Source organism: Monodon monoceros, unplaced genomic scaffold (assembly GCF_005190385.1).
Source record: "Monodon monoceros isolate NGI ecotype Baffin Bay Population unplaced genomic scaffold, NGI_Narwhal_1 Super_Scaffold_15, whole genome shotgun sequence".
Lineage (NCBI taxonomy): Eukaryota > Metazoa > Chordata > Mammalia > Artiodactyla > Monodontidae > Monodon > Monodon monoceros.
In genome coordinates this window covers 74280094-74301665 of record NW_021703771.1, presented here as the reverse complement: position 1 = coordinate 74301665, position 21572 = coordinate 74280094, and the positions used below count along the sequence as shown (strand labels likewise).

Below are 21572 nucleotides of genomic sequence, written 5' to 3'. Positions count from 1 at the left end.
GAAGCCACCACAATGAGAAGCCTGCGCACCACAAGGAAGAGTAGCCTCCGCTCGCCGCAACCAGAGAAAGCCCACGTGCAGCAACAAAGACCCAAAAGCAGCCAAAAATAAATAAATAGATAAAAATTATTAAAAAAAAAATCAACTGGTGAAACTCCAAGAGGCCCCTCCCTCCTGCTAAATAAGCATTTTTAAAAGTGCCGCCTTGACTTCCTCTTCCATGGTGCCATCTTCTTGCTTGCTCTAGTTTGCTTCCTTGCTCTGTTTCTTGTAGGAGAGGGTGAACTACTTCCTCATAATCTCATGTTCTTAATAAAACATGAACATAGAAAAAAATCCCATGCTTTGGAAAAAAGTAATGTATTATATACCATAGCTCCTGCTGTGGCTACGAAGTCAATACAAATATACAATTGTCTTCTAGTTTATGGCAAGTGTCTACAAGTAATTCTCATGTGCTCAGTATTTTAGTAACAACGTTTAAAACAGGAACACATGTAGATAAGGAAATGAGTAAATCCAAAATGTGCAGCTTTATATAAACATTTTACCAAAACAATTTTAAGCACTTAGCAAGGGCACAGACTATCACTTCATTTAAGTGACATAATTTAACAACTGCTTGGACAACATCTATAATATACATTATGAGTTTCTTCATCATAAAGACCTCATCTTTAATCTTCCCTTCTTGACCTTCCCCCACTGGAAGATAAAACCAGTGAGATTTTCAGTACAATTTACAATTCATTTTATTATTCTGGTGCAAGAAAACGTTCCCAGGTTTATTTCCAATTTCAGTTTCAAAACAAACTGACCTGAAACTTAGTCTTTAATAGCTGTGATCACCAATAAATGCATAAGATTATAAAAGGTGAATTAACTCGTTGGTAGTACAAAGTCAATGCAGAAGAATCTTTCCTACCTAAAGCATTTTTTTTAAACTGTAGAGCAATCTCATTCATTTAAAACATTTATGTGTTAAAATAATATACTTCAGTTGATTATGGACATCACAAATAGAATTACTGTAAAAGATATTACATTTCTTCAAGTACTATTTGTTTCATTCTGTTCAGTTTTGTGTCTCCTACCATCCATTCTACAGGTCAATCAAAATACAAATGCGTGCAAATAATACAGGTTATTGAAATGAAATAAAATTCAAGGAGAACAAAATTAAGAATTAACTTATGAGGTAAGTTTTACTTTCGTGTGTTCAGATATCACAGTTGTTAAGAAATGCCTCTCTTTACAAAGCATATTTAACATGTAAATATATTGTATCTTCACTGAGCCCTTATCTCTAGAGCCCAAAATCAAGTTGAGTAAAATTCCATGCCTCCTAGAATATTAAATACCATGCAGCATAGTATTTTTTAAAATGTTAACTTTTAAAGCAGAATTCACTTATATTTCTGCCCAACTGAAAATAAGTTCATTAAAACCATTTGAAATGATGCATTTAACTTGAAATAAGTTACTAAAATTCCAACATAAATGTAACTACCTGTAACCAGTGTAATCCACCTACCCCCAAAACAATGTAGTGGGGCAAAACGTTCAAAGGAGAAAGCATCAGTGTGTGTGTCAAAGAGCACGGAGAAGCCAAGCTTCCCAGAGCTTTTCTGGGGATGAAGAGTGACTGTCAGATCTTCCTACCCAACTGAGAGTTCCTACAGCACGTCAAAGTGGACCATCAAACTGAAATACTCCGTATTTCCCAACGGTCAACCAGTTGGGCACAGAAGCTGTGAGCTGTTCACCTTGCCCAGGCTGCAGACCAACCTGAACTTCAGCTTTTAATGTTCTTATACTGCAGACAGGTGCAGGGTGGAAGCCATTCAAAGCCTCATGAAATGGAATGGTAAATTCCCATCTTCTGTCCCCCGTCAACTTCCTGTAATTCAAATCACCCTTAAATAAAATTAAATGTGCCTTTTGTAGTGTAGCATATAAGTCAGGAGCGACTTGAGGCATTGCACTGAATTCATGAGGCAGAGTCCAAAACATGTGATCGAGGTAAACCCATCTGCCCATTTTAATATGGTTTTCCCAGTCAACCCCACACTTGGACACCCACTTATGATTAGAATGTTTTAGTTGTTCGATTATCCAGTTAAAATCATGTAGAGTAGTATCAGAAACAAACCATGGAATCGTTTTCCCATAAAAATGGATCTCAGTAGCCAGTTTAGAGGACAACAGTAAGTCAGCTAATACTAAATCTGTAACAAGTTCAAACCCAGAATTATCCAGAACAATATCCACTCGAGTAATAGATGCTTTTCCTCTTTTTTTTTTGCAATTGCTAAGCAATGACCAAAGATGTTCCATGTCATTCACTAAAATGAAAGGTTTTAGGTCTTCCAAAGAATTTATTAAATTGATCTTCTGAGAAATAGTTTTCCCACCTGATAGAGACAGATCACACTTATTTCCCCACAGTGAAATCTGAAAAAGAAAAAGCACAAATCATTTACCCTTCTTTTGAATAACCAACAAAAACTCTATTACGTAGGATGTAATGGGAGGTGGGGTTGCTAAAAGTATTCATAAAATTCTTAATATAAAATGTCCACCCAATCTACATTTACTCTAAGTATACTGTATAAAAAAGGTAAAACAATGAAACTTTAGCCAGTATGCAATGAACTTAAGAAAAAAAACAGTTTGAATGATTTTAGCACTCACATTGTTTAATCAGAGTGAAAGTTTCTGCATCTTGCAGATATTACTAGAACATGATCAGATGCTGTAAAAATGAGGCTACAAAGTTTACTTTATAATCCAGAGTCAAGAGAAAATAAAAATTCCCCCAATCCTTAGGACCTGGCAACTTTTCTGGGATTTAGTTCTCTCACTTGTAAAATAAAGAAATTGAACATGGTGATAACCAAAGATTCTTCCAACTCTAATAATCTATTATTCCACTTTGAAATACTCAAGTTTATTTTGTAGGAAATGGCATGTAGCCCCATTTTTTTAAGCTCTAACTAAAATTACACGTTTAGAACTGTAGGCTCTAGAATCAGACAGACCTGGGTTCAAATCCTAGCATCTCCAATAAACAACCACTGGTAAATTAAGCTCTAAGGCTCAAATTCCACAACTGAAAAATGAGATAATAATAGCACTTAGCTCGTAGAGTCATTCTGAGTATTTGACATAATGCATGTAAGTAATGTACCCAAAAGCTGGCATACAGAAGTATTCAATAAATGTTAGCCCAAACAGCCTCTAGTATTCTGTGATTCAAAATAAGAGGAAAGTGCATGTTCCAACCAAGAATATTATTTTAAAAAGAAAGATAACTCAAGCGTCCAAATTTGATGAAGAAACATACAACGGCACACATGACAGCACTCTCCAGCTGAGGTCAGGGTCTCTGTTGGCCTACGGCACATTTCCTTCAGATCATCTTCCAGTGTGTAATTCTGTATTTATTTGTGCCATTATTCGTTTATATTCCTTCAGGATTACAAGTTCAATGGCAACAAGGACTAGTCTGTTTTCCTCACCACCACATGCCCGGCATCTAGAACAGTGTTTGATGAAGTTGACACTGAAATATTTGTGTGAACAGCGGTGGAGTGCTGTGGCTTTTAAAAGCATCAATAATTCCCTAGAAACTAAGACACCTTCAGGCTTCCTGTAGGGAGGTAACCTGCTGGTCATTGTGAGCACTAATGGGGACAACTTTGGCTTCCTTTACGTGGGAGAAGAGGGGCAGTTTGGGGTAGCTGGCTGAACTAGATGACAGAAGATAGATCAGTACGCTTTCTTCTTCACAGTTTATTATACTTACGGGACAAAGAACATATTCAAAGAAGATGATTTCCCAAAAGAATGGGCTGGCTAGGGGCAGCGAGTGACATGCTGATTTTTTTTTTCTTTTCTTTTCTAATTCTAAGCTAAGTATAATAGTGAGAGGGGGAAATAATACTCCGGTTTATTAGTTAACAGAACCATGACCACTTTTCTTCCAAACTCAAAATATGCCTTTCCTGCTTCATCATTCAGCTTACTCTGCTCGCCCTCCAAGTTTCATCAGGACTTTATCACATCCCACAACTATCAGAACATTCGGTAGCCTCTACTTTCAAGGTACATCCAGAATCTGGTGACATTTACCATCTCTGATGCTACCAACCCTCACCTGAGTCACTGTAGTAACAAATCTCCCCGTTCCCACCCTTGTGCCTTCAGCCTGTCCTCAGAAGTAATCCTTGAAATAAGTCATTTAATGTTACTCCTCTGGGCTTCCCTGGTGCTGCAGTGGTTGAGAATCCATCCACCTGCCAATGCAGGGGACACGGGTTCGAGCCCTGGTCTGGGAAGATCCCACATGCTGCGCAGCAATTAAGCCTGTGCGCCACAACTACTGAGCCTGCGCTCTACAGCCCGCGAGCCACAACTACTGAAGCCCGTGTACCACAACTACCGAGCCTGCGCTCTAGAGGCCGCGTGCTGCAACTACTGAAGCCCGCGCACTAGAGCCCGTTCTCCGCAACAAGAGAAGCCACCGCGGTGAGAAGCCCGTGCACCGTAACGAAGAGTAGCCCCCGCTCGCTGCAACTGGAGAAAGCCCGATCGCAGCAAGGAAGACCCAACGCAGCCAAAAGTAAATAAAATAAATAAATTTATTTTTTTTAAAAAGTTACTCTTCTGAGCAAAACCCTCTAACAGCTTCCCGCTTCATTGTGAGTAAAAACCAAAGATCTCGCCTTTGCTCTGGAGGCAGCCTGGCTTCTGTGCAGCCGCGGCCCGCAGGCCCTCTCACCTCTGCTCCCCATTCCCTGAGGCCTCCCCGGCAGGGTTTCCCACACACCTGGCAGGCTCCCCGCTCAGGGCTCCGCAGGAAGCTCCACCCAGACGTGAGGGGACCCCCTCCCTCACCTGCCTCGGGGCCCGCCCCCCTCCTTAGCAGGCCCTTCCCTGGGGGCCAGGCTTAAAACTGCAGCTCCGCACCCCTCCCCCACCACTCCAGGTCCCCCTTCCTCGCTTTATGTCTCTTCCGACCACTTTCAAACATCTCTTTATGGAAATGTTTCGAACGTCTGTCGGGAAATAAGGGCTGGGGAAACTGCTGTGTAAAACCACATACTTTCAAATAGTTCTGATTATAATGATATATTTTAAATTTTAGGATGTTTTGAATGAGAATTCAAAACTAAACTTAAGACAAGATAGATGAAGAAATGTAATAAAAGCATATGAAATAGGCCATGGGCCACCCGATTGTTTCCACCTGCTGATCACAACTGCACAACAGCTGTGCTCCACTCTGTGCCCAACACTTACAGGAACGAAGCTAGTTTAATTCTCAGGTCAAATTACGAGGCACATAGTACCACCCTCAGTTAACCGATGAGGAAACTGAAGCTCAGAAACATCAAGTACCTTGCCTCAGGTCCAAACACAAGTAAGTGACACGGCCAACATTCAAAGCCAAGTCAGGCTGGGCCGATCAGATGACTGTGGACTTCAGTATCTCTCAAGAATGACAGAGCTATGAAGCCAGATGACTCCTGTGCCACTAAAACCTCCAGTGGGAGGAGAAGAAACTTCAAAACCCCTTTTCAGAGATTAAATGGATTTTCATCTCTCGAATAATTATTAAAATGATAAAAAATGATCACTGATAACTTAAATGACAATATGTAAACATGCTTTGCTGTTAAACGTGTACCAGTTTATTTTTCAACTATTTAAATAAACTCAGGAGATTAATTATTACATTTACCTGAAGAACTTTAAAAAGCTCATTTTTCAGCTGATTTTCATCTAGGTCTTCAATAGTTTTCATCAACTCTTGCAGGTGAGTACATAAAGCAATGATAGATTCCTGAGACTCAAAGAAATTTTGGTCTTTTAATTCTTTAAATATATCAAAGTCATCGATTGGTGGACTAAAGTAGGAAAAAAGCATAAGTGAACATTTATATAACTGTACCTTTTTTTTTTAATATTTGGGTAATTGCAGTTTATTAAAGGAAAGAGAATAGTAGCAGCCCATCTAAAAACTCACTGGTAATCTTTACTAAGTATAACATAGGTCAAGTTACACAAAATAAATCAAATTAAACAAATTATGCAAAAGTAAATCCCCACACTCATTTTAACTAATTGTCAAATGTTCCTTAATCAAATATTTTACCGGAAGCATTAAATAATTATAAGGACTGTATCTATAATTACTTACCCAGTGGGTTTTCAGGGCAAAAGGAGAAAAAGAAACAAAATTTCAAGACAATTGCTTTAGTTCGACAAACATTCTTTTGGGTGCTCAGGGTGGCCAGGTTCCAAGTAACAAACATATAAACAGAATAGTTGAATACAATGTAGTGATTACTAATAGAGTCAAATACAGATTATGGGAACCCAATGACTACTTTAGATCAGATAATATTAATGTAAATTTTATTATAATGACAAATTTTGATCATTTATGTGTAGATTCTTAATTTTTTAGCAACTTTTACTCCCAAGTTGACTTTGACCAACGGTGATGTATGTGCCATGGCTACATCTTCATGTTGTCCATTGAGAGATCAAATAATATTAATACTGGCCTAAGAAAAACACAACTCAGAAGACAGAAATACTAACATAAAAGACTTTACAGAATCAAACGTCAACAACATTCAGATCATCTGTTCTTCAAAATTAGCTACTTTTTCCATGGGTCTTCTACCTTAGGGTAAAAAGGCAATATGGCTGATGCAATGGGATTGATTAAAATCAAAACCAAAAACATACCAGAATTTACACATCCAAATGATGGCTGCCTCCCTTCTCAGTCAGTCACCTTGGGAAGCTACACCCTTAGTCCAAGAATGTTGCCATTGCTCAAAGCACTTTTGGAATTCCTCTCTGGGGATTTTCTTCAGAACCTGTGGCACATTATTAAACGTCCTATCAGTGACAGTATACCTTCATCCTTTGGAGTTTAATTTGTTTTTGGAAACAGCCAAAAGTCACTCAGAGCAATTTCAGTAGAATGAGGCATGTAAATCAAATGGAATAAAATATTTTTGATCAAAAATGAGGAGTGACTAAAAAATAATGAGACTAATCTTTTTTTGAGGTTTGTAAATTGGCTCTGAAAGAAGTTCCAAAGAATTAAAAGACGTTTTTAGCAATGGCAGCATTGCTGAAGTGAATCAGTCTCTCGAGGTGACTTAAAAGGACAAAAATTATTTGGGTGCGTGGGTTCAACTACAGGGGTCAGCAGACTGCAGCTTGCAGACTCCCTCTGGCCCACCACCTGTTCTGTATGATCTGCAAGCTCAGAATGGTTTGCACATTCCTGAAGAGTTGAAAAAAATTAAAAGAGAAGATTTTGTGACACATGAAATTCAAATTTCAGGGTCTATAACTGATGTTCTATTGGAACACAGCCATGCTCATTTACATACTGCCAATGGCTGCTTTGGCACCGCTAGAGCTGAGGAGCTGCAACAAAGACCATGTGTCTTCCAAAGCCTAAAAGGTTGGCTATCTGGCCCTTCACATAAAAAGTTTGTGGACCCTTGTTCTAGTGCTTTATTAACAAATCCTTCATTAATTTAAAGTCACACCTCATGTTAAGAATGAGACTTGTTCCTTATATTTAAGAGAGCAAACTCACATAGCTATAAATGATTTCAGATTTTAAAACGTTTGCTAGTTTAGAATCTACTATAGCTGTATATGTGTACACAATGACCCAGGGGTTCTCTCCTAGGTATATACGCAACAGAAACACACACGTATGTTCACCAAGAATATGTGTTCGAGTATTTGTAGCAGCACTCTTCATAATAACCCGAAACTGGAAACTACTCAAATATCCATCAACAATAGAACAGGTCAACAGATTGTCCTGTATTCATATCAAGCAATGCTATACAGCAATGAAAACTAATGGTTTACAATTATACGCAACAGTATGGATGAGTCTCACCAATGTAATGCTAAGTAAAAGAAAACAGACACAGAACTACTTCCATAAAATTTCATTTAAATGAAGTTTAAAAACAGGCAAAACTAATGCAGGTCAGGATAGTGGTTACCCTTAAGGGGCAGTGATGGTGGTGACTAGAAGTGGATCCAAAGGGGCCTAAATCCTGCCTCTTGATCCAGGCACTGGGGACACAGCATGTTCTGGTAAAGACTGCTGAACACTTAAGACATGTGCACTGTTCTGCATGTATATCACACTTTAATAAGAGCTTAAAAATGTCTGCGATTTTCTCCGTACTTTCATCTTTCAATATCTGAAGTATATTTACTTAATATATTTAAATTTTACATATGGCTAAAACTTTGAATCTTAATTTAGATTTGCAGATTTTCAACCATTTAACTCTAAAAAAAACAAAATATACATCTTGACAAAGAAAATTAGAAGTATGTTTCAGTGTAAGGGGCAAAATCAACAGAAACATATCTTAAAGCTAATGTGTGCTTTGGGATCCTGCAAAAGTTAGGAAGACCATTCTTTGGTCACTCTGGAGGCGTCACTGACACAGGATAGGAATTCCTCCTATAAGAGCCCTAACAAATTGGACACTTAAAAACTACCTCAGGGGTAGTGATAAATTAGGAGTACGGGATTAACAGATACAAACTACTATACATAAAATAGATAAGCAACAAGGATTTACTACATAGCACAAAGAACTATATTCAATATCTTGTAATAACCTATAATGGAAAATAATCTAAAATATATATACACACACATATATATTTATCTGAATCACTTTGCTGTACACCTGAAACTAACACAATATTGTAAATCACTGTACTTCAATTAAAACAAACAAACTACTTCAGTGCTAGTTCTGCGTAGGACAGCCTTTCTTTGCACCGACCTGACCTGGAGTATGGTACAGTACCAGACAAATCCCCGGACCTTCAAGTATCTGCCACAGAGATCACCTTAGCAGAGTTCCACATCCATGGCTGACTAATACTCTCATTCCTGGAACTTAAAGCTGAATTTTGCCTCTACCCCTTTTATCAAGCTATTCTTGGACCAATGGGTTGAGCAGCACAGGCTGGGCAGAGTCTCCCTGGGGCCTGGAAAGAAAAACTGATATGCAGGCCCCACCACAGACAAATTAAATCATCAGGATTTAATGTAACAATTTCCAAATCTGTATGTTTAAAAACAAAACAAAAAACTTTTCCCCAACTGGGTGACAAATGTGCAGTCAGGTTTGTAAGCTCCTGCCTTAGAGTTTTCATTCTCTGAACCTGATCCGCCTCCAAAATCAAACTCAGAAACAGCATTCCTTTTACCTTTCTAACTTCCAAACTCCACTAAGCCTGTTCAGGGTGCCACTCAGCATTTCAGCACTTCAGCAGCCTTGTCTAATACCATGGATATTTTCCAAAGTTATGAAACCATCACCCAGAACGTCAGACTAACCTTAGTCCTGGAAAGATATCCAAATGTACTACTTGTTTGAGGGCTCTAATCCAATTTACACAGACCAGGCTCAAATACTGGCTCTACCATTTACTAACCATGCAGCCCTGGGCAACTTACTAATCTCTTTGAGCCTCAGTTTCCTCCACTGTAAAATGGAAATCATAATACCTATACTTCACTGGGCTGCAAAGTAACTAGAACAGAGCTGGTGTTCAATATATGACAGTGCCTAGTGTTTGCTATAGTCCTTTGCTTGGATCTGCGAGCCAGAAAATGTGCTATCTTTTTAACATTGTATTCTGCTTCTAAAGCACAAGACCTAAAACATACTTATTCAGCAAATACAAAAACTTTTGACTTTAAAGTAATTTATAAAGATGATAAAATAATTTATAAAGATGAAGACAGAAAAAAAATAGTGAATAGACTCAAATTTACGCATGTTCCCCAAAGTCATCTTTTTTTTTTTTTTTTGCGGTATGCGGGCCTCCCACCGCCGCGGCCTCTCCCGTTGCGGAGCACAGGCTCCAGACGCGCAGGCTCAGCGGCCATGGCTCAGCGGCCCAGCCGCTCCGCGTCATGCGGGATCTTCCCGGAGTGGGGCACGAACCCGTGTCCCCTGCATCGGCAGGCGGACTCTCAACCACTGCGCCACCAGGGAAGCCCCAAAGTCATCTTTTTATTTTAATAGTAGTGCTGGTTTAATCAATTGTTTACAATTATCCTATGCTATGTTTAGGAACAGATACCTAAGGATTCCTCTTATTCAGCAAACCTGTATTTCTGTAACCTGTGAGCTAAAAGAATGATCCATATTACACTTTCTTCTGCTCTACAGGTCAGTTCTCTGTCAGAATTTTCCTAGGAAAAATTAAATTAGTATAAACAAACCTATAAAAAATTATTTGGGGGACTTCCCTGGTGGTCCAGTGGTAAAGAATTCACCTTCCAATGCAGGGGATGCAAGTTCGATCCCTGGTCAGGGAATTAAGATCCCACATGCCGTGGGGCAACTAAGTCCGTGTGTCCCAACTACTAATCTCACCCACTTTGGAGCCCGTGCGCCACAACTAGAGAAGAGAAAACCTGCACGCCACAACTAGAGAGAAGTCTGCGCGCCACAATGAAGATCCTATGTGCCGCAACTAAGACCCGACGCGGACAAAAAAAAAAACAAATTAATTAATTTAAAAAAATTATTTTTTTCTAATCTAGCTGTTAAATAAAGAGCTAAAAATTATTAAGATAGTGCGTAAAACAATATAGTGACTCCTTTCACCAAATAATTCTAACATATTATCTATTTTTATAAACAAAACATATGCTTACTTTGTCCTGTCTTGATTTTTTATATAAATAATTATTTCAAATTAACATTTTCTGCTCAATAAGTACATTTTGTTTTACTCTACAAATAAGTAAGTTTTTATAAGGATTTTTATATCTGAATATCCTAGTCAGATATTCAATCTTAGGTCTCTTCTGGGCAAGTGGATTGTAATTGCCAAGAATGTATTACAGCAGTAACATTTGCAGAAATTTCCAATAGTGCCACTAATATCTGTTGAACTGAATACAGGCTTCTACTGGTTTTTATTTTAAAACTTACCATTTTATAATTTTTAAAAAAGCACAAATTATCTAAAACATTTGTTATTTGATGGCTATATACTTACCTTTGGATAATTGCTTCATGAATTCTTCGATACATGTAGCATTCTACAAACAACCACGGTGAGAGAAACCACCTTGGTTTTCCATTACTTTCATTTAAAAGGCTCTGTTGATATTCTAGGTACTGATTCCATAGGTCAGTATCAACAAACTTCTCAACCAAAGGAACAATTGGTTTATCTGTTTGCAATTCATTCCGTAATTTAGAAAGAAGAGAAATTGCTTTCTTTTCAGCTTCCAGGCCTTTCTGCAGAAATACAGGGGGAAAAAAAATACACACACACACACACACACACACACACACACACATATTAGTTTACATGTAATTAATTTATATATAAGTATTTCATCTACAAATATAAGTATATATGTATACACATATATACATAATTCCTCTAGGGTAGCAAATGTTTATGTATCTAAATTTAAGAAGGAAAAACTAATACATTTCAAAACTACATTTTATGTCTTTCAAAAACTATTATAAACATTTAAATTTAGAATTCTTAAGTTGAAAAATCAAAGAACAACACAGATCTCATATCAACATTATGTTGCCTTATCTAGCCTGCCTTTATTCTTTTACGTTTCACCATATGAACTTATCTCCAGGTGGAATGACCATTACCACAGAGGGAAAACTGTTTATTGTGTTTCTATTAGAGTTAACCAAAAAAGAATTAATGTTAAAACACAATTCTTACCTCTCCATGTTTCTCGAAAAATTCACTTTTATGTCGATGCAATGTATCAATAGCCTTGGTTAAGATCTGTGGTAATCTGTCTTTAACTGTAAGATATGCAAATGACCTAGAAAAGAGTCATATACACAGTATATTACTTAGTAGCATTAACATTAGAAGGCTGGTCATCTTTCAGTTTCTGGAACACCTCATTTAAATTCAAATTCCTTCTCATACAAGCCCTGTAAAGTAAACCAGCATTGCCCAACTCCTACAGTAACACAGGAAAATCTGAAAACCTCTCTGGTATATTGTAAAAGCTAAGCACTCTCTGTGCCTCAAATTCCAGGCTCTACCCTGGAGTCCTCTTTCTTATCTTTCTCATTGTATTCCTTTTATTTTCCTTAATCGGAAACCAGTTTAACAATGTGATAGGACAGAAAAAGAGTTATCCTAAAAATCAAACAGCCTTTCCTCCTAGGTCTATTACTTACTAAGCGACTTCTACTTAGAAAGATGAACGAGGCAATGGATGGAAAACTGCCTGAAAGACTTTACTGTGCTAGAAAAATATAATGAAAAATATTTATGAACCTGCTTCTTTGTCTATACTCTTAGCCAACTTAATTCTTTTCTAAGGTTTTTCTTGCTGCCTTCTTTGCCTGCCTAAAGAAAATCCTCTCTGCCCCTAAACAAAATTAAGGCAGATTACCATCTTGCTCTCCCAACCAGAAAATTAGAGATTTTCAAAAAGTGTCGAAGAATGAAGAAACCTGGAGAGGAACAAAACTTGAGTATACCTGAATCAAAAATTAAAGATATTCTTGACTTTAGACATGCAAAAATCAAGGGTTACAGATTATCACTGTATGTTTAGTTTAAGGACATACATGATTCGGTTAGAAAAAAGACTTTAGTACTGTGCAGTTTTTAGATAGAAAGCACAAAACTTATCAGTTCATGTATATCTTCAGATCACCAGAGACAAAGTAAAAATGAAGAAAGTTGGAATACTTCTGCCCAAATCTCCTATTCTAACTTTAATGTGGGATCATCACACTACTAAAAATTCAAAGACCTTATTGCAATTTTTAAATATAGGGTTATATACCCTGAGTATTTTTTCAAGAGCCTTCCTCAAATGTTAACCATAAAACTCAAAAAAATAGCAAAAAAATAGGAAAAGTGCTTTCTGATTCTGTGGTGTTTTACGGCGAGTAGTTTTTAATATGCATAGTAACTGCTCTGATCAGAATTTAACTTTTAACAATTACTACTAATTCCCTGGGAGAAGAGAAAGAATATTAAATCAATTGACACTTGAATTTTCCAAGGCAGCAGATACGAAAAGAAGTGCCAGTCCTTTGAGATTTTACTTAACTGGAAAATTATTCTATTTTTCCAGCTAGTAAATTTCCTCAGAGGCTTCCATCTCTAAGGGTAAGGTCTCAGGTGTAGGACTTGGGTGAGAGCAGAGATGCCTAGGACTCAAAATTTAAGGACGCAGACACTCCCTATATTTGCCTGAAGGTGAGCACATGCTTAAATTCTGGGACATTGGCCTCTTTGGCCTCAATCTACTGCCGGTACAGTCAATTTCTTCCAAGTTCTCTTTGTTTTGCCATCTTTCGCAGTAAGGACATATTTCAAATATAAACTGGGCCTCTCAATTTACACAGAGAGATATAATAATTTTATAGAATCTATAACATGACGCCTAAAACGCAAGAAAGTACAGGCACTTGTTATATAGCGGGATTATGAATTAATCTGGTCAGCAATAGGAAGAAACACGTTTCTCGATAGATCTCAGACCCCTAACTTTTGCAGACAACTTTAACCCCCCCAAAGTAGGTTTATTAATTAAAATATGATTAAAGGCACGCGCTGCAACACTCTGAAAGGAAGCATACACTCTCAAGACAGTCATGCGTAAGTTTAAAAAAAAAACCAAAACCAAAAAAAAAAACCGTATCGAACCACTTGAAAGACGCGCTAACTGATTCACATTAATAGAAGACTATCAAAACCCCTGAACCACCATTGTAGAGAGAGGTGGGGGTAAGCGGAGATTTTCAGTCGGGGTTCGCAGTCCGTTCCCGTGTAGGCAGGGAAGAAGCCACGAATCAGCTTAAGGAAAAAGCTGCAAAGCCGATCCGAGCCTGGAGCTCAGAGAGCAGCCTCCTAGCCCTCGCCTCCCCGCGAGCCGTTAGAAACCGAGGCACCGCCCCCGGGAAGCGGAGCCTGGACAGCGGGATGGAACTCCCTGGCAGCGGGGAGCAGGCGCCTCCGGCCCGCCGCTGCTTCCCCGCTGGTACCCACAGGTTCCCGACGAGGCCCAGCTCTCCGCAAAAGTGGGGAGGAGGAAAAGGAGCGGAGCTGGCGAGGAAAGCGACACGAACCCTACGTCCCGTGCCGAGAGAGACACCGGAGGCCCCGCCATCACCTTCCGCGCTCCCCACGCCAACGCTCGGGTTTCACTCGCCGCAGGAAAGGAGGCGGTGCAGGCGCGGGGGAGGAGCTGAGAAAGGGAGGGATGTGGATTAAAAAACTGCTTTTGAATGAAGAAACTTTATTTGGTGCCCGTAGAAGAGAAAAACAATGGCCGAGGACGCGGAGATCTTCCGGGGACGAAGGCGGGGACGGCTGAGGGGCGACGAGAGAAGCGGAATAAGGAAGTGGGCGGAAGGCGGAAGCAACCAGGGACCGGGACGTCGCAGGGACCAGGGAGCGGATAAGGTCGCGGCAGCACGGGTCACGTGCTCCGACGGTCACGTGGACCGGGCGGCTTACGCTCCGCTGGGCCAGGAGTCCTGTGCGCCTGCGCAGTGTCGGGCGCTGGGCGGGGCACTGGGTCGGTGTTGGGACTGGCTGCGGGAGCGCGGGACAGCAGCCGGTACTCTGTCTCTTGCCTGCGGCGGAGGGGCAGGAGCGTGCGCCTTTGGCGCGTCTGTCTTTTCTTCCCGCGGAGAGGTTAGTGCACTACCTTGTTCTGGGAGCTTGTATGGTCTCCCACAGAGGTCCGCCCTTTGCTCCCCGCCGCCCTGAACGTCTCACGTGTTTCACCAGTACAGCGGAGGCCTCCTGCCTATTACAGTGATCTTTGGTCGATTTAGCTGGGAGTGAAAAGCACTCCGTCCATACCCACGTACTGAACCCTTTGAGCCAGTGCATAGCGGTAACTGCAAAATAAAATAATTTTGAGCAGCTTAAAGAATTGGAAGGTGTGCTCCAGAGATTAGCGCCACTTATCCATTGACTTATAGCCTAGTTGATACAGATTTCTTAGTTGGTATGTTCTTAAAAAGTAAAAAATGTGTCCAAGAACTGAGTAGCTGCCTTGTATTTCATTCAAAAAATACGAGTTGAATACCTGATGTTTGCTGGGCACTCTGGTTACAGGAGACACAGCATGAACAAGAGGCAAATCTTTATCCTCAAGGAGCTTAGGTGCTACAGGAGCGAGACAAAGTCTCCTTTCCTCTTGTTTTTTTCCCTGTAGCGTTGTGACTATTTAATGTATATTTTAGTGGTTTACCACGTGTATTATCTCTCACCCCCACTGTGATGTAACTTTCAAAAGATAGGGATTTTCGTCTATTTTATTTTCAGCTGTATTAGCAAGTAGGACAATTTCTGTCACATGGTAGGCACTCAGTTCATAATTTGTTGTGTGAGTTAATAAATTAAGAACACAACGTGTTTGCAAGTGATGTTAAATGCAATGGAGAAATAGTGGAGGAAGCTAGAGTGTGGGTGCTGGTGTGCGTTTTAAATGAAGTGGTCAGGGAAGACTTCACTGTGAAGGAGACATTTGAGCAAAGGTGTGAAGGAGGTGAGGGAATGAGGCTTACAGACACCCGAGAGAAGAGTATAAGGGATAGTAAGTGCAGAGATCCAGAGACCAGAGTGACTGGAGCAAAATGAGCGAGGGGAAAAAGCTGGAGGAGATGTCAGAGTGGTGATAAAGGGCAGAGAATGGAGGGCCATGCAGTCTATCTGAAGGTGTTGGGCTTTTATTTCAAGTGAAATGTGAGGCCATCATCAAATTTTATGAAGAGGGAAGATGTAATCCGATTTGAGTTTGGTTGCTGTGTTCAGAAGAATCTGAAGAACAGAAGCTGGGAAACCAATTTGGAGGCTGCAACAATAATCCCTGGGAAGGACAGCAGCTTGGACCAGGGTGGTGGCAGTGTTGGTGGTGAGGACCAGTCCGAACAAAGCCAGTGGGATTTGCTGACAGATTGGGTATGGAGAAGGAAGAGAAGAATAAGGTGGACTGCAGGTTTGGGGCCTTGGCAAAGGGAAGGATGTAATTGCTATTTTATGAGTGGGGGAGACTGGGAAGAATAGGATTTGCAGGAAGATTTCAGAAGCTCAGTTTTGAGCATGTTACATTTTTCATGCTCATCAGAGTAGTTTAGGGATAAATATTTGCTATTCATCAATTGTAGGTACTATATAAAACTATGAGATTGGGTGAGATCACCAAGAGCTGAGAATAGAGAAGAAAGGTGGCCCAAATACTGAGCCTTGGTACATTACATTCTTGGGATGGGAGACGAGCAAAAGAGACATCCTACCCGTGAGGTAGGATGAAAATGGCCAGTGTAGTATCCCAGAAACGAGTGAGGGAGTAGGGTGGAGTGATCAGCTGTATCACATGTTGCTGGTCAGTCAGGTAAAATGAATACTGAGAAGTGACCAGAGGACTTATAAATGTGGTGGTCCTTGCTGGCCTTGACAAATGGGCTTTGGTGAAGTGACAGAGATGAAAGCCCAATTGGAGTGGGTTCAAAAAAAATCAGAGAAGAGGAGATGGAGAGAGGCAATAAAACTCTAAAAGGAAAGGAGCTCAGAGAACAAGTGTAGTATATGGAAGGGAAGATGGGGGTCGGGGAAGAGTTGTTTTTATAAGGTGGGAGAAATCAGAGCCTAGTTGTATGCTAATAGGAATGTGTCAGTAAAAAGGGAAAAATAAATAGCATGGGGGAGAGAGGGGAGAAGGGCTTAACTATGTCTTCTGTAGGCAGGGAGGGAAGAGACTTGGTGTGCAGACAGAGGACCTGGCTGTAGATGGGACCACGGGCACCTCATCTGTAGCAGCAGAAGGGAAGACAAAGTATATGGGCACAAAAGCAATAGGTGGGCAGGTGGATGATGGCAAGAGCTGGTGGAAGTTCTCTCCTGATTATTTCTGTTTTGTCAACCAAAGAGGAAGCAAGGTCGTTATTGAGAATGAGAAAGGAGGAGGCATTGAAGGTGTGAGGAGAGAGCAAAAAGAAAAATATAGTATGTAAGTACAGTATTTAAGATCGTTGAGCAGCATGAAAGGCCCACCCGAAGTGAGTGGTCATGATTTTAAAGTGAGACCAGATGGTTGTTGGTTGGTTGTCCATCTCCAGCCACGTTGAGGTGCAGGGGTCCAGGCATAAATTGGGTGAATTATATTTAATTCACGTTGAGGTTTTGCCACGTGGGTATGTGGAAGAGTGGGGTACAAGGGATTTGAGGTCCATGGAATATAACTAAGTGTGGAGGAAGTGATGTGGGGAGTGAGGGACAGTGAAAAAGTGGTTGGATCATTGAATTGTAGGTCCTGTTGGGGTTGAAGAACTGTTGGAATTGGGTGATAGAAGGAGTGAGGCTGAAAGATCAGAGGTGGTGTATGGAGAGTAGAATGCTTGAAATTGAGAACATGAGGTTGCAGTTATTGGTAATGACAGGTCTAGAGCAGGACCCTCCAACAGGAATACGATACAAGCCACACACGGCATTTTAAGTTTTCTAGACACTTTAAAAGTAAAAATTAAGAGGTGAGGTTAATTTTATTTAGCCCAATATATCTAAAAATATTATTTCAACAAGTAATCAATATAAAACTTATTGAGATATTTTACTTTTTATATTAAGTATAAAATACAAGGTACCAAAAAAATTATTTTTTAAATTTTATTGAGCCACATTTCAAGTATTCAATAGCCCTAGGTGCCTAATGGCCACGATATAGCTCGGAGCATAAGACCCTGGGAGTGAGTGGCTAAGGGAGGATGGAAGATGAGATCACTCGGGGGGGGGGGGATCACGCCCCCCACCAATCTGCACGGATGTAGAAACCATCAAGAAATATGACAAGGGCAATGCAGAGCACGGAAATTCGGTACCCAAAATGTTATATAAAGCTCTTAGTGTAATTAAAAGTGTAGTGTATTTTTATCTTTAAATTTAGTTTGTGCAATTAAAATTTCACTTTCCTGAGGTGTGTTCCAGTTTTTAACAAAGCCTAAATAATTTTGTGTGTGTGTCGGATACCTTAAATGCTACCCCTCTGTTTTTTCTCAGCAAAGATAGAAAGCACACTTGTTTGTCCTGTAGCTTTTACATTCTTTGTCCCAGCCTCTGTGGGAAGGCAAGATTTAGAGCTTGGAGGTAAGAATTTCCTAGAAGAGAATGGAAGAATCCAGGTCTGCGTAAACAGATTCCTAAAATATTGTATAATTAGGTTCTGCAAAACCCACTGGTTCAACTGGCAGGTAATAGTACTAACTAAAGGTGAACTAAAATAGCTAGTTGGACTGGAACTAAACAGAGAATTCCAACTTTTGAAGATATTTTGAAAGCAGCAGGTTCTACCTCCTAAATATCGCAGTGACTCATCCTTGCCCTTATCCTTTTATTTTATTTATTTTTTTATTTTTATTTTTTTGCGGTACACGGGCCTCTCACTGCCGCGGCCACTCCCATTGCGGAGCACAGGCTCCGGACGCGCAGGCTCAGTGGCCACGGCTCACGGGCCCAGCCGCTCCGCGGCACGTGGGATCTTCCCGGACCGGGGCACGAACCCATGTCCCCTGCATCGGCAGGCGGACTCTCAACCACTGCACCACCAGGGAAGCCCCCTGCCCTCATCCTTTTAAAGGGAGATAATATATATGCAGTGGTTACAGTGTTGTCTCTAGAACTGGAAAAGCCTGGGATTTCCTTCTGTCTCTGCATCACTGATTGTAAGCAGTCAGCCTCCCTAAGCCTCAGTTTCCCCTGTGAAGTACCTCACAGGATTGTCGTGAGGTGAAGCAGAGCGCTTGCTGGGTACAAAGTACTCAGAAAGCAATCTCTTAGTGTCTCTCAGTTCCTCCTCTAAGTTTTAACCAAGGATATGTTTCTTGAATGTACTTTTGACCACGTGAGTCTCACATGAAGAGCTCCGACTTCCCTCTCCTATAGAAACTCTTCAGGACCAGTGCGTAGGACGCAGCCACAGGCTCCTGTTCAGCCCTCAGCTGCTGCTGCAGCTCACGCCTGGCTCCCCTGAAGTTGCATCCTGTTTGTCAGATGAACAATACTGTTTACCTGCGGTGTTCGACTTGCTGATCCCTCTGCCCTTTTGAAACCCGATTCAAACATCACCTCTGATAGGCACCAATAATTGTCTGTTGCTTTAAGGTGTTAAAAAAATGATGTGTGTTTAAAGGACAAATAAACTACTTTTTTTTTTGGTTTGGCCACGCCGTGCGGCATGTGGGATCTTAGTTCCCAGACCAGGGGTCGAACCCTTGCCCCCTGCATTGGGAGCGCAGAGTATTAACTACTGGACCGCCAGGGAAGTCCCTCAATAGCTTTATAGTCTTATAACCTTCCAGAAAGAAGGCTAAAGTTTGACTAAAAGAGAGGTGGTGAAAACACTTGTATGTATTTTTTTAACCTCATTCTTTTACTAGGCTTAAGTTAAGATGTATCTGTTTTGCAAATTGTTTTACAGAAATATACCTGTTACCTGGGAAAACACTATATACTTTTTAAATATTTTTTATTAAAAAACTTGAACTTTGAATTCTTTTTCTTTTAGCTTGAGATGTGGTAATGTCAGCCAGACTTCTCAGATCCTTGGCCAGATCTCACTATATTTTATCAGAAGCGTGTCAGTGCCAAAGACTTGTTCATCGAACATTAAACCCACTTAAGGAATTTGAGACCACAACATGCAACACCCTGACAAGAAGTCAGAACGTGAATTTGTTCTTTCCTGATACAGCAGTTGTTGGTTTGAATAAGTCCCAGGTCCTGGAAATGAACCGGAAAATATCAAATACAAATGTACTCTCTCCGTTAAACACCACACGTTACCAAGATGAAAAAGAGCACCTTCCAACCAGGAACTCCCTTGGTACTCATAGGAAAGTGATTCACAAACCAAGTCTGTTAGGTTTTAAGTGGTTTATAAAAATACCGAAGAGACATTCCTCATCTGTGTCAACGGAAGCACTTGTTTCTAAACAAGACTTTCCGCAAATCAAGAGACCACTGAAAGCATCAAGGACCAGGCAGCCATCCAGGACCAACCTTCCAGTTCTGCCTGTGAACAAGGTAAAAACACTTGTGGGTGGCACCTCTGTTCCCTAATAATCACTCTGAACCCCTGTGGATCCCACCTCAGCCTTACTACCAACATAGGAGAGCCAGCCATCAGCTCAGCACTTCTTTCAGGATCTTTGAAGCCTAATAGTAAAACCTGTCATCTCCAAAGGGAATCAACATCTTAATTTTAGGAATTAGTGGTACATATAAAGGTAAAATAGAGGCAATTAAATATAAAAATATAGTTTATGAAAGGATTAGTGGCCTAAGGAAATTTTGAAAAAGACTAGTAGTAAGTCCATTCTAGGAACAGTGCTATAAAAAGCCCCCATTTAAAAAAAAAAATCAAACTGTAGAAATTCTGTATTAAATTAAAAAAAATTTTGTTTCATTAAGTATGCAGACAGGTATACATTCATTAGCCAATGGTGACTGCATGGGAGGGGGTGGTGAAAGGACATGGCAAGGTGGAATCCAAAAAGCAGAGTGAAGGTTTTTGCTTTTTTTTATCATTTGAAGGTTGAAGTGGTTGTTTTCATTCACTGTTAAGAGGTTTATGGGAATTTCTCAACTACAGTTCGCATTTGCCCACTAAATGATAAATATTTAAGGTCAGGATCAAGCCCTTTGGTAACCTGTGTATCTCGCATGTTACTTGAAACTGTGCCTTATACTTAATAAATGTTTATTAAACAGGAAAGGATAGAAGAGAAGCAAAGGGACCTTTGATGTCTGTAGCCATCAACATTAAAAGTAGGAATGTCGAATATTTAACACTTGATGAAGCCTTCTGAATCTATCAGAAAACAGGTTATACTGTCTACCTTACAATCTCGATTCTGAGAAGGAGACCTTGAGAGCGTTTAACCTGTTCTGTTTTTGTTTTTGTTTACTGCGTGGTTGACTTCCTTTAAAAAGGTGTACAGGCCTTCACGTCTTGTCCTCAGGTTGTGAAGCTAGGAGTTGGTTAATGACTTGTTTTGGATTCTAGCTTTGTTTACATTCTTGTTTGGCTTCCTTGAACCCACGATATGAAGGATGGGAGTTTTGGATGCATTCTGCCCTCACCCCTTTCTTTCTAGCTCTTGAGTGTTTAATTATGTTGTTTAGTGTTGTGATCATCTGGGAAATTTAGTATTTAAGTGACTGAGATGAAATTAAGTGTAAAAACCTGAATTCACAGCAGATCCAAAAAAGAGGAGGACCAAGTCCCTTTTTTCTTCCGTTACATCTAGCAGCGCAGAGCAGAAGCAAGTTTCTTATGAAAGGCTGGTGAGGTCAGAAATGGCACTTGTTTTTGTAGTTGTCGGTTGTAAACTGTCAAAGAGGCATTATTGCTTTGGGCTGTCTGTAGACTTGAAAGCAGTGTTCCTGGATTCCGTTTTTTATTTTTCTTCAGGACTTTTTTCCTTTCTGCTTCCAGGAAAGGATTTGAA

The 21572-nt window shown here is 40.3% G+C and overlaps 2 protein-coding genes across 3 annotated transcripts in view; one reads left to right on the top strand and one right to left on the bottom strand.

Moving 5' to 3' along the window:
- Window positions 1-514: 514 nt before the first annotated feature.
- On the bottom strand, window positions 515-14283 carry ARMT1 (acidic residue methyltransferase 1). Its single transcript, XM_029224293.1, has 5 exons — window positions 14184-14283; window positions 11803-11908; window positions 11101-11345; window positions 5747-5912; window positions 515-2454 (listed from the first exon to the last, which is right to left on the bottom strand). The coding sequence occupies exons 1-5, from the start codon at window positions 14222-14224 to the stop codon at window positions 1687-1689; spliced, it is 1326 nt and encodes a 441-aa protein (XP_029080126.1). The 5' UTR covers window positions 14225-14283; the 3' UTR covers window positions 515-1686.
- Window positions 14284-14648: 365 nt separating this feature from the next.
- Window positions 14649-21572, top strand: part of RMND1 (required for meiotic nuclear division 1 homolog) — a 39705-nt gene continuing 32781 nt past the window's right edge. Inside the window, exons 1-2 of one of the 2 annotated variants that reach the window (XM_029224137.1) lie at window positions 14649-14754; window positions 19628-20145. In XM_029224137.1, the coding sequence (XP_029079970.1) occupies window positions 19642-20145 (504 nt within the window). In that variant the 5' untranslated portion in view covers window positions 14649-14754; window positions 19628-19641. The remainder of the gene's footprint in view (window positions 14755-19627; window positions 20146-21572) is intronic. The other variant, XM_029224138.1, reaches the window with a different exon arrangement.

Excerpts from the sequence above, each read along its gene's own strand:
- ARMT1 (XM_029224293.1), bottom strand. The coding sequence starts at position 14,224 with ATGGCGGGGCCTCCGGTGTCTCTCTCGGCACGGGACGTAGG. Across the intron at positions 11,909-14,183 it reads CTCTCGGCACGGGACGTAGG|GTCATTTGCATATCTTACAG; the intron begins GTTCGTGTCGCT and ends ACTCTTTTCTAG. Across the intron at positions 2,455-5,746 it reads AGCTTTTTAAAGTTCTTCAG|ATTTCACTGTGGGGAAATAA; the intron begins GTAAATGTAATA and ends TTTCTTTTTCAG.